General features: G+C 38.7%; 2 protein-coding genes across 2 annotated transcripts in view; one reads left to right on the top strand and one right to left on the bottom strand.

Annotated features, from left to right (window-relative positions):
* The window catches only part of LOC117388132 (sialoadhesin-like), a 30,026-nt gene extending 28,423 nt beyond the window's left edge, over positions 1–1,603 (top strand). Inside the window, exon 15 of the mRNA XM_033985605.2 lies at positions 1–1,603. Within this exon, the coding sequence (XP_033841496.2) occupies positions 1–213 (213 nt within the window). The 3' untranslated portion in view covers positions 214–1,603.
* The window catches only part of pck2 (phosphoenolpyruvate carboxykinase 2 (mitochondrial)), a 26,885-nt gene continuing 15,998 nt past the window's right edge, over positions 1,556–12,442 (bottom strand). The window contains exons 4-11 of the mRNA XM_033985717.2: positions 10,792–10,862; positions 10,571–10,706; positions 9,623–9,810; positions 9,371–9,533; positions 5,555–5,770; positions 3,989–4,126; positions 3,476–3,571; positions 1,556–2,637 (exon numbers count right to left, since the gene is read on the bottom strand). Of these exons, the coding sequence (XP_033841608.1) occupies positions 2,171–2,637; positions 3,476–3,571; positions 3,989–4,126; positions 5,555–5,770; positions 9,371–9,533; positions 9,623–9,810; positions 10,571–10,706; positions 10,792–10,862 (1,475 nt within the window). The 3' untranslated portion in view covers positions 1,556–2,170. The remainder of the gene's footprint in view (positions 2,638–3,475; positions 3,572–3,988; positions 4,127–5,554; positions 5,771–9,370; positions 9,534–9,622; positions 9,811–10,570; positions 10,707–10,791; positions 10,863–12,442) is intronic.

The following is a 12,442-nucleotide window of genomic DNA, read 5'->3' on the forward strand; positions in this document are numbered from 1 at the left end:
GTCCAAACCATTGAAGAGGTTACACAACAGGAGCCAGCCCAAAGTGAAGATAGTCTCCACTACGGAGCCGTGACATTCAACTCAAAGACGCCTCCTGCCGTCATCAGCAGCACACAGGAGGACACCGTGTACTCACAAGTCAAAACGTCCAACATTAACATCAGAGCGGCTGCAGAAATGACCGATATATACGCACAAGTTCAGAAAACATAACTCAAAATTCTGTGGTTTACCTGCACAGAACTTCTAATGTACCTTGAAAAGATTGTAGTTGGGTTTTACTTCTCCTTAAAGCTACTCTTTGTAACTTTTCTGGTGGGTTTGTGCCAAGAGCTTGTCTCCATATCGATAAAAACACCTTGAAAAACTGTTAGCTTACTCTGGACATAAGTTTAATGCCATACAGCGGAACATTGCAGGCAAAGTAAGAACATCTCCATGGAGACAAAGAGATGGTGAACTTCCCACAAGAAAAGTTACATGCTCCTTTTTAATGAGGTAATAGGCTGATGTTTGTGTTTGGAAAAGAACTAAAGCACAAATACAATGGCTATAAAGATTAAAGATTATAAAGCACCACAAACTGTATGAAGATAAATAAAATGTATGTAAAGAACAGACAGGAAGCCGAGGTCACACATGATATTTTTATTCATTTCACTGTAAATAAAACTTTGGTATACAGTTTGTAAAAATATCTAATCTCAGTTGCATTTATTGGTCCAACATTTTGTGTAAACATCGCCTAAAAATTAAACAATCGAATCACAAATATAAAAAAATGGAAAGGTTATCCATCATTATCCATCGTTTGGTGCTTTCAAATACTTAAATTCTGTCTCATTTTGGATCTTAAACTCATATAAACTTAAAATATCTGATTGTATATAGCTCTAAAATCACATTGGTCTTTGGGCTTTAGCCAGTAAACATTTGCAGCCTGTTCATCACTGTCTTAAGGCACTTAAGGCCAGACTGGTGCAAAAAATATCAAGCTTATCTGCTATTAAAAACAGCACTGATGGGATTTGGTGAGAGCACAAAGGTCGGCCCGGCGGTTATTGCATTGATAATTAACAGTAGCTTCTCTTTACATTCAACACTGGACGTTATTATAATTAGAAATCGACTGAAATGGGTTTTTCGTTGACCGACGTTGATGCCGATTGCGTAGAATCCACAGCAAACCCATGTCCGTTCAGATCTGCTGATACTTTAGGGTCGATATGTAAAGCCGATTTTGATATTTTGTAAATTAAATGTACTGAAAAGTCACCCACAGCTCCGTGTCACATTCAGTGCATTTGTCTTTGTCTTTTTGTATTACAGTGTTAATATAAAGCTTTGTGTGTGTGTGTGTTTTTTAGGCAGCGCATCTACCAAAACTATATCGGCCTGTGCTGGAGATTTAAGACCGATATCTGATACGCTAAACAGTCCAAATATCGGCCCGATATATCGACCAACCAATGTAACGGTCGATCTCTAATTATAATCCCACATCAGACGATCACTGTGTTTCCAGACGGTGCAAAAAGGAGCGTCTATCATCAATCGAGTTTAGAAAAGTGTGACTAGTTTAGTTTAAAAGTGAATTTAGTTTAAAAAAAAAAAAAAAAATCATCTGTTTTAAGACGTTTTAACTTATTTCAATGTGTCTATTTCCTCAACCAAAATGATTTAACGGTGAGCCGAGGTGCGTTAGATACATTTTGAACACCGAGGTATGGGGTTTTTGTCTGTAAAATTCAAATATGTATCTTAAAATCAGAGCAGAGATGATTTAAAAATACAAAAAAATTCCTTAAACTTTTAGTGTAGTCTTTCAAAAGGAAAAAGGAGGTGGATATAAAGTGTATGGATTGCTAAAATATCATCTGATGACCCTGAAAAACATTCATTTTTGTCAATATCGGCCAACGTTACCAGTGGAGTAAAACTTTTTGCTTGATTTAAAATACAATTCACTTGCTGTACTTGGAGATTTAGCTGGAAATGAGAAAAAAAATCTACTAAATCTGCTAAAATTTAGATTAAAAACAACCCTGAAGAAAAGATGGACATTCTAATTGTAAATCATTTCAACTAGCTTAGACATTCCTTTGCTCCTTTGTTTGCCAACACAGCCCAATGGTCTGATTGCACCGCGTTGAATCCATTTTTTAGGTTTTTAATCGTGCACTCTTTGCTCCAACCGCCTCAGCTCCTCCTCCACCTCCCCCGGTAGATCCGCCCCCACCTGCTGCGAGAAGTACGCCCTCAGCTCTTTGGTCTCCTTTTGCCAGAAGGATTTGGGAACATCGAAAAGCGCCCCCATATCCACCGCGCTGCCCAGGCCCGTAGTGTCGATGGCGCCCTCTTCTGGCACCCAGCCGATGATGCTCTTCTTGGCAGCTTGGTCCTCTCGCTCTCGGCCGCAGCGTTTAAAGATCCACTCGAGCACTCGGGCGTTTTCTCCGAATCCCGGCCACAAGAAGGCGCCGCTGGGGTCTTTCCTGAACCAGTTGACGTGGAAAATCTTTGGCAGCTGAGTGGGAGCTTTCCTGGTCTCCATGCTCAGCCAGTGGGCGAGGTAGTCTCCAAAGTTGTACCCGAAAAACGGTCTCATGGCGAAGGGGTCGTGCATGATGACCTTGCCTGCGGGTCACATGGTAAAAGGTCACATTTATATACGGCGCTTTTCCAAAATAAGGGCAAAATATCACTCGGAGATGCTGATATTGTACATGCGTTTATGTTTAATACAAGTTTACGATCTCAAAAACAACAGGCGGTCGACCTTTTTCCCTCCCGCTCCGCCTCCTGAGCGAGTGACAGGTGGAATTAACCAATCACGGGTCAGATGCACAAAGCAGTTAAAGGTCTGATATTACGCAAAACTGACTCTTGTAGCTTTAAGTCACGTTAGAACGTTGTTAGCGCATCAAAAACAGACCTGGAGTTGTGTTTTTTGTTTCATTCACACATGTTTGACTCACTTTATTATTAGTCTGTAACATCTGCAAAGCTCAAAACGCTCTGTTCCACCTTGTGATGTCATCAAGTGGGAGTTTTCAAGTGAACAGCTCCTTTTACCTTTAGTTCAGAAGCGATAAGTGGCAATTCCAGAGGCTGAAATGATCCAAATGATTCTATAAATGAAGGTGTGTGAAGTTTAAAAACACAGTGGAGCACTTCCTGTATCGCCACACGATGACATCACAAGGTGGAACAGAGTGTTTTCAGTTTGAGAGAAGAAGCATCGTAGAATATTAGATTAGAAAATAGAGTAACACGAGCCCTTTAAAGAGATCACTTAACGCAGACGTGAAATGGGGATGAATTTGAAGCTCGACCGTGTCTAAAATCGACACAACCGACACATTTTAATGGTTAAAACAAAATACCGCGTAACGTAATGTATCTCAAAGTCGTTAAATCAAATAACAGTCTATTTAAAACTCCTGCACTTTCACATAACGCAGCAGAGTTTTACCTTTATGCTCCGCTGCTGCCGTGGCCTCAGACCTCATCGCTGCTCCGACAAACACCCCATGTTTCCAACTAAAGGACTCGTAAACCAGAGGCACTCCTGCAGATTCAACAAACAAACACATTTATTATCAGCGTTGGGCAGGAAGTAGTGACAGAGAAGGGGGTTACATTTTTATTAACGCAGTACTGTAACTAATGATTGGATTCTAGTTGTTAAAAATGTGTGTAATCCATAGATGTGTGTCGTAAAAAACAGATAAACAGGAAGTAAAGTGGCGTCCGACTCAAATCAGCTGAACGAAAACAACACAATCACAACAAAACACACACTGGTTTATGGAGGAAAGTGCACGGCCTCTGTCTGAAATGAGCTTCTAGCACTCGGGCCTGCAAATACTGTCTAAAGAGCCGTTATGAATTAAGTCTGTGTTCACGCTTTATTAAATTAAATTGTATTATTGAAGTGTTAGCAAAAATACTATTAAAAATCCAAAATACTGAAATAGCGTCTGACCCTCTGGCCTCCGTCCTCCAAAGATGATGGCGTCGATGGGGACCCCCTCCTCGCTCTCCCATTGCGGGTCGATGATGGGGCACTGAGCGGCCGGGGCGCAGAAACGGGAGTTGGGGTGAGCGCAGGGGGTCGGGTTCCCTGCAAACAAAACTCATTTTACATCATTTTTTTTCACTGTTGATACGGACAAACATGAATATCTCAACAGTTTTACGTTATTTTGGTGCTGATATTCAGACAATATTTTGAAGTAAATACCAGTGGTGGAAAGTAATGAAGTACATGTAGCAAAACACTGTACTTAAGTAGATTTTTTTTCATACACAGTGAGTATTGATGTGGTACAGAGACTAGTTACTTTATAAGGAACACTAGAAATTCAAGTTAATGTATTTTTGTTTGTTGCTGATTCAAGAATATTTGTTCAGTGGTGGAAGGTAATGAAGTACAAGTAGTAATGTACTGCACTTAAGTAAAATACAGATAACTAAAAATTCTACTTAAGTACATTTTACAGCTTAAAAACAAACAAAACTCGTCAGACATAAAGTTTTTCTCACTACACTCTCATTTTTCTACTGATACTGACAAAAAAATATCTCTAATTTTTGCATTATTTTTATTTAGCGATATTTAGACAATATTTTTTTAGTACCAGTGGAAGGTAATGAAGTAGAAGTAGTAAAATACTGCACTTAAGTAGATTTTTTCTTTTTTTTCACACAACATTCAGTATTGAAATTCTTGTCAGTCCATTTCTGTTTGTGTTTGTTTCTCTGATTCAAGAATATTTGTTCAGTGGTGGAAGGTAATGAAGTACAAGTAGTAAAGTACTGCACTTAAGAAGATTCTTTTTTTTTTTTTCATACACAGTGAGTATTGCTGTGGTACGCAGTAGAAACACTGTTAAACACGATTACTTTATAAAGAACTAAAAACTCGAGTCAATTAATTTCTGCATTATTGATGATTCAAGAATATTTGTTCAGGTAACAAAGTACAAGTAGTAAAGTACTGCACTTACGTGAAATACAGACACCTAAAAATTCTACTTAAGTACATGTTACAGTGTGTACTTTTATTTTTACTTCAGTACATTTGAGCGCAGTATTTGTACTTTCTGCTCCGTTACATTTCTGAACAGAACTGAAAAGTAAAAAGTACTTTTCATCTGATTTGAGGGGTCATTTTTACCATGTAAGTATTCTGATTAAATATCCTGATTAAAGTTTTTGAGTTTAAGCTTCAGCTTTGAGCAAAATAAAAATAAACACACAAAATTCATAAGAAAAATTAAGAAACTGATTCATATCGTTATTGTTGAACCAAAATATGTATAATTTTTAATCAGTATCACTACATTTACTTTAACTTTTTACTCTTTGAACGGTACTTCATTATGTTAACTTAAGTAGATTTTTTCATGTGATATTTTTACGTTTTACCTCTGTATCTGTACGTTTACTTAAATACCAGAGCTGAGTACTTTATTTGTGCTGCCTGGGCTTTAAAACCTTCTCCATGTTCCACCAGCAGAGGGCATCATTTCACATCCGCCCCTTGTACCTTTCTTCCAGGCGTTCCCGTGCCAGTCTGTGAGAGTGACGCCCTCTGGTGGATAGTCCAGACCCTCCCACCACACTCCTCCATCACTGGTCTCTCCCACGTTGGTGAACACAGTGTTTTTGGAGATGGTTGCCATGGCGTACGGGTTCGTTTTGTCTGAGGTCCCGGGAGCGACGCCGAAAAACCCGTTCTCTGGATTTATGGCCCTGAGTTTCCCTGGAAAAATCAGCAAGAAGATGAGAAACATGAGAAACTGAAGATACTTAGACACAAAACTTCACTGTGTCGTGTTTTAATATTAGTTCACTTCAAGACAGTCATGAAATATTTTTATATGTTCATTCATTTTTTTGTTAATATTTGACGAGTTAATTTGCAAAAACAGATAAGACACATTTGAAAAAGTCATGGGAGGTTTGCAGTTTACTTTTAATATCAAAATATTTCCAAATCCAAATCAATTTTACTGCAATAAAAACATAATTCCATCCATTCTTGATCAAATCCACTTCACATTATTGTCATTTCTAATATCTCTAGAGTCTAGACGATGGAAACAGAAAGAAAAACACTTATTGGCAATTTTTCAAAAGGGAGGAGTAATTTTTTGCTATTCAACGCTTCATTTTCTGATATGAATTGTAATTTTAAGGCCAGTTTTCCAACAGCCATCACACTTTTGAACTGCTGAGCACTAGCCCCCCCCTCCTGGACATCCACTTCCACTTTACACATGAATCATTTGCACCATTATTGACTCACTGTGAAGTTAATCTGTCAAAATACACCTGGACGTCCTGTTTGCACGTTATATCAACCATGTTTGCACAACATTTTTACTGCTGACATTTGCACAAAAAAATAATATTTCACGTTATCTGCAAACATGTACGTAGCATATAATCTAAATTCTGTAAATGTTATGTTTCTATTTGATTATATTTTTACATGCTTCTCTTTATCTTATTATTTATCTATTTTATTCCTATTTTTTCATACACTCTTGGCTCGTCCCGTGTGGGCAGCAAAAACAATTTCATATATGACGATAAAGCTTTGAAACGTGAATCTATGTCACGATATTTGTTTTCAGAAGTCAGTTTTTTATTTAATCCTCTGGTGCACAGCGGTCACTGCAGTGGACAGCTACAAAAACAGAACTTTCTCTTTAATGCACTGGTTTATGTGGTGGAGCATCTAGAGTGCTCTCTGCTGCCACACTCCATTGAGTTAAATTCAGTGGTCATTCGGTGTAACTGCAAGTAAATTTCCTTGGTTTTTGATTGGTTTTCTTATTCAGGCCTAAACATTGCGCCTATACAGTGTTGAAATTTCCCAAAAATTGTTGAAATGTTTTTCAAAGCATAAAAATAAATGTTCGTTTGTATATTTATAATAGAACACAAGTTTAATTCATTTTTACAGGCAGTTCACAATGTTGTTTTATGTCCTGAGAAGAATAAAAAGGCCAAGGCTTTTCATAATTTATGCATCAGAGGGTTAATTATTGTTCTATATTTGTCGAAGATGTGTCGAAACATTGCTGTCTTTATTTTATTCATTTTATACAGCTTTTATTTGTAAAAAGAAGTGACCGTTTGTGAGTCACGTGTCGGATTAAACAGAAAATAATGAAGAGACGATGGAGCAAAAAGGAGAAAAGTGCAAAAAAAACACGTCAGAGTTTAAAATATGCTACTGAACTAACTGCGGGTGTTTAAGTTATTATGTGTTTCAGAGCTAAGAACATTTTCCTTTATCTATGTTTTAGTTTTCACGGTGTTGGAGGTGAGGAAAGAGTCAAAGGGAATAAATAAATAAATAAATAAATAAATAAATAAATATCGTCACACATGAACATCAGTCTGGAACTTTTTTATGAAGAAAACCAGCGTAGCTACAAAATGACTACAGGCAGCATCAGAAAACTGTTTTTTACTGGAGTCTGAGGTGTGAATAAACACAAAATGACCAGTATTGAAATTTTAAACCAAAAATGCATTGATATTAAATAAAAAATAAACAATAAACAAGACAAACAGTAAAAGACAGAGAGTAGGTGAGGAGTAGTATTTATCGTAGTATTATTGGTTGTTGTAAAACTTTGTGGATGTAGTAGCTCAGAGTTTAAATCCAAAGTTCCAAAAATGATGTAAAATGGACATATGTAGCTCTACGTCGCCATCATGAGGTGAGTTGGAGGATTGTAGTTCTTTTTCTTTTCTTTTTTTCTACTCCAGAAAAAAAAAAAAAAAAAAAATGGTCGTTGAGAGGTCAACTACGATGGAGTATAAGGGTCAGTTAAATAAAACAAATCATGCAGGCGCTACGAGAATAAAGTCATAACATTTCTACATTAAGGACGTCATTTTAAGAGAATAAAGTTGTATTTTTATGAGAGGATAAGCTGCTGTGAGTGAATGAGTGACCAGTTCGTTATGGAGAATTTGGAGCATTTTGTTCAGATACAGCAATTTCTTCCAAATCTGTATAGTTCCTCCGACTAAACAAACTCAAATACTTGCTGTGTCTCTTCAAAGTACTTCAAAGTACTTATACTGATGAAGAGACACAGTATTTCACCCTGCGTAAACCCCAGTTGAAAGTTTCTCTGAACAAAATGCTCCAAATTCTCCATAAACACAACGCACTGGTCACTCACTCACACACAGCAGACTATACTCTCATAAAAATACGACTTTATTCTCCTAATATTACGACTTTATTCTCATAGTACTATTACTTTATTCTCCTAAAATGACGTCTTTAATGTCTAATGCTGCGACTTTATTCTGACTGACCCTTATACTCCGTCGCAGTAGAAAATTTATAATCAGAAAAGATCATTTTTAGTCCAGAAATCCACAGGTTTTGTCCGGGGGAGTGACCTCTGACCCCGCTGCTTAAAGGCCAACAGAACCGCAGCAAAACAGGAAGTAGCATCAAAATAAAAGGTTTTAGGAAGTGCGGTCACATAATCATCAGTGTAATTGTTAAACTAATTCCGTTTAGTGTGGGTCAGTCACAGGTGTTATTATTATTTGACCCCTGTTGACCTTCTTCAGCCCCGCCCCCTTTAGCTCTAACTGCTCCAAACCGCACTTCTGGTTAAGCGAGAATCCTTTTCATTTCAGTGGAGAATTTGAGAAAAGTTTTGCTGCAAAAACCTGACTTAAAGTAGTGTTGATTTGTGTAAAACGTAGGAGGAGGGTCTGAGGACAGGGGGCGCTGTGGGACACTTCTCCATTTGTTTGTCTGTTTGCGTTTCCTTGTTGATTTTCTAACTTTCTGTTGGTTAAATCATTTCTCACGTTCAGCTCTAAGACGCGACTGATGCTGTGATTTTGGGCTTCACGAAAAAACATTAAATTTTCTAGAAAGCGATGATGTCGTTCTCTCAGACGGGGGAGTTTATCCAACGTTTATCCAAAAGTTAAACGCACAAATGTTGAACCTGATCATCTGGATTAGTGACGACGCCCAAGAACTCAGCGTGTTACAACAAAAATCAGCACTTTAACCACGTCTGTGTCGTCCCGGCGTCGTCCAGGTCTGATCAAAGTAAAAGAAAAACTCAAATCTGTAACTGGACAAAAAGACGTAAGAGTAAAATTCATTTCGCTGCTTCTTCTTCTTCAGTTCTGGTCAGATTCCTGCTGGACACTTCCTCATATCTGTCTGAAGGAGGCGCTAACGACACTGACGCTAACACGACATTATTTTAGCTGCTCCTCATGTGTGTTAAACTTTATCGGCCCATGAAACGTCGTCGTCTGAAACGCAGCGACAGACAGACAGACCGGACGTGTGCGTTACCTTGACTGTCAAACTTCATCCACGCGATGTCGTCCCCCACGCACTCCACCTTCCACCCGGGCAGAGCGGGCTTCATCATGGCCAGGTTGGTTTTCCCGCAGGCGCTGGGGAACGCCGCAGCTACGTACCGCTTCACGCCCTGAGGATTAGTGATGCCCAAAATCTGAAGGATGGAGCGAAACACCACAGTTCACGCACAGATCAGTCGTGCAGGTTTGGTCGACATAAAAACAGGTCACAGTCCCGTCTCACCAGCATGTGCTCCGCTAGCCAGCCCTCATCTTTAGCGATGCGAGAGGCGATTCGAAGAGCAAAACACTTTTTCCCTAACAGAGAGTTTCCGCCGTATCCGCTGCCGAAGGAGAGGATCTGCCGGGAGTCGGGCAGGTGGGTGATGAGCACCTTCTCTGGGTTACACGGCCAGGAGTTCACCAGAGGAGCTAACACAAGGAAAAGCAGTATTTATTTAAGCACGAGGGTCATGCAATAAATAAGGTGAATTTTTCGGTATAAGGACTTTTAATACACATAGAAGCTTACTCTTTCTTTTTTTTTTTTACTTGTTTTTCACATGGATTTAATTTCTTTTGCAGATTAAAAAAACACTTTGAGAGTTTTGGCGATTAACAAAGATGGAGACCAAGAAGCTCCAGGATTGAACAGCGGTCAGTTATCAAGTTTTTGGTTGGCGAAGGTGCAAACCCGTTGAAATTCATAGGAGAATGTCACTGTGTCTGGTGCCACATGTTTCAGCCAAAAAAATGTTTACAAGTGGCTAAACTGTTTAAAGACGCACGGAGCAGTGTTGAGGATGAAGGCAGAAGAAGTGAGATCTCCTGAGATGAACCAGACACAGTGACATTCTCCTATGAATTTAAACGGGTTTCTAAAAATTCCCATTGTGGCCTTGTCAACCCAAAATGTGTTGTCCACTCGGAGGATAAACTAAGATCATAAATGTGAAAATAAATAAATTCAGGATGAAAAACAAAACTCAGCTTGAAATTGACATCGTTTTAGTGTTTTAATTTCACTGAGCCGCTGTTCCACCTCCGTTTTTTGTTTGTTTTTATTTGTTTTTGTTCATATTGTTCTGTATTTTAACAGAGCGTCCGTGAAAAGTGCAGTCTGGTGTTCTCTATGGGCTCTCCCCGTTTAAATAAAGATGAAAATGAAATAAAAGTGAAAGTACCACAGTACCTTTGAGAGGTAGTGGTCGTCCCAGAGTGTGTTGGCAGCGCACAAACTCCTCCCCTTCTGATAATCGGTTCATAACAGCCGTTCCCATTCGGGTCATGATGCCCATACTGGCCACTACATACGGAGAATCTGTCACCTGAAAACACACAATCACATCAAGAGTTTGGTGTTTTATTACAACAGACTGTAAACACACACACACACATGGCTCCTGTTCTTACCTGAACTCCATATTTGGTCAAAGGTGAACCCACTGGACCCATGCTGAAGGGAATTACATACATGGTCCGACCTGAAACATGGACAAATGTCTTGTCTTTATCTCATTTATATTTGATTAAATATGACTTAAAATTGCTGTTATCACTTAGTAAAATACTTCACTTTTTCCTGCTACAACTAACCACCCATGTCTATAAGTGAATTCAAAGTTTGTTCAGCTGAAGTAGTTTTTAAATGTGCCGTAGAAATAAAGTGCTTCACACAAAATTCAACACAAAACAAATATGAAATACAAATACACGATACACAGGAAAAGAACAATAAAACACCTGTATATTCTGTCTGGTGTTAAATGCCAGGGAGGAGAGGTGGGTTTTCAGACTAGTTTTAAACTGTGTTAAAGATCTGACAGGCAGAGGGCGCTGTTCCATATTCTGGGCACTGCCACAGAAAAGACTGTCCCATAGAGCAGTGGTCCCCAACCACGGGGCCGTGGACCAGTACCGGTCCGTGGATCAATTGGTACCGGGTCACCGGCCGTCCAAGAAATAATTAATTATTTCCGTTGTATTTATTATCTGAGTCTGAACAATTGTTTATTTTGAAAAATCTTTTATTTTGAAAAATGACCGGATTCTCTCAGTTACATTTCCGTCACTTGAACTTAACCCACAAATGAGCAAAATGAGTAAAAAACAAACGTCTTTGGAAAGTTTCTTTTCGAAGGGGAAAAGGCCCAGTGAAGAGACAGAAAAAGAGCCAACTTCCAAGAAAAATAAAACTTTTAACAGACAATACCAGGAGTTCTACTTGAACTATGGATTTACAGGTGATTAACAGGTGATTCCCACAGACCAAGCCCGCTCTGCATAATATACGGTCACCAGCTCTGTAATGAGGCAATGAAGCCTCAAAACTGCTCCGTCACTTGGAGAGGAAAATATACCATAAATATGACACTATGTTCATTCCATCAGTACCTGAACCAGGAAGTGCCCAGAGACTGAACAGCACATTTTACAGATCACATCGGCCTTTGGTGACGTCAAATGGCTTCACTTTGTAAACAGACAATTGGACATGTGCCCTGCCCTTGATAAACACAGACTGTGCCCTTAGGAAGAGGACCTCAGACAAGGCACTCTCTCATTTACGTCTGATTAAAGCTCAGTCAGCTACATTTTGTCACTTTAAGTACAGATGCAGAAGCAAAAATGTTAAAGTAAGTAAAAATGCACTGACAGAGTAAAAAATAAAAGCATTTTGCACAGATTTTGAGTCTTACGAAGCTTCAAATGTGGTGATTTTGATAAAGATTTGAGCGTGAACGTGTTAAAACGTGTTAAAAATAAACCCTCAGCCTTTTCAGCAGCTCTCAGACAATAATAAAAAATACTTTCACTTTTCAGTCATGTTATAAAATGTAGTGGAAAGTACAGATACTGCTCTCAAAAGTACTGAAGTAAAAGAAAACTGTAAAACTTAAAGCACAGACACCTAAAATGTATACCGTAAATTTCGGACTACAGAGCGCACCTGATTAAAAGCCGCACCAGCTAAATTTGAAGAGAAAATCAATTTTGTACATATATAAGCCGCACCTGAATAAAAGCCGCAGGTTTTCATATTGTAACATGAGATATTTACACA

Source organism: Periophthalmus magnuspinnatus, chromosome 20, assembly GCF_009829125.3.
Source record: "Periophthalmus magnuspinnatus isolate fPerMag1 chromosome 20, fPerMag1.2.pri, whole genome shotgun sequence".
In the NCBI taxonomy this organism is placed as follows: Eukaryota; Metazoa; Chordata; class Actinopteri; order Gobiiformes; family Gobiidae; genus Periophthalmus; species Periophthalmus magnuspinnatus.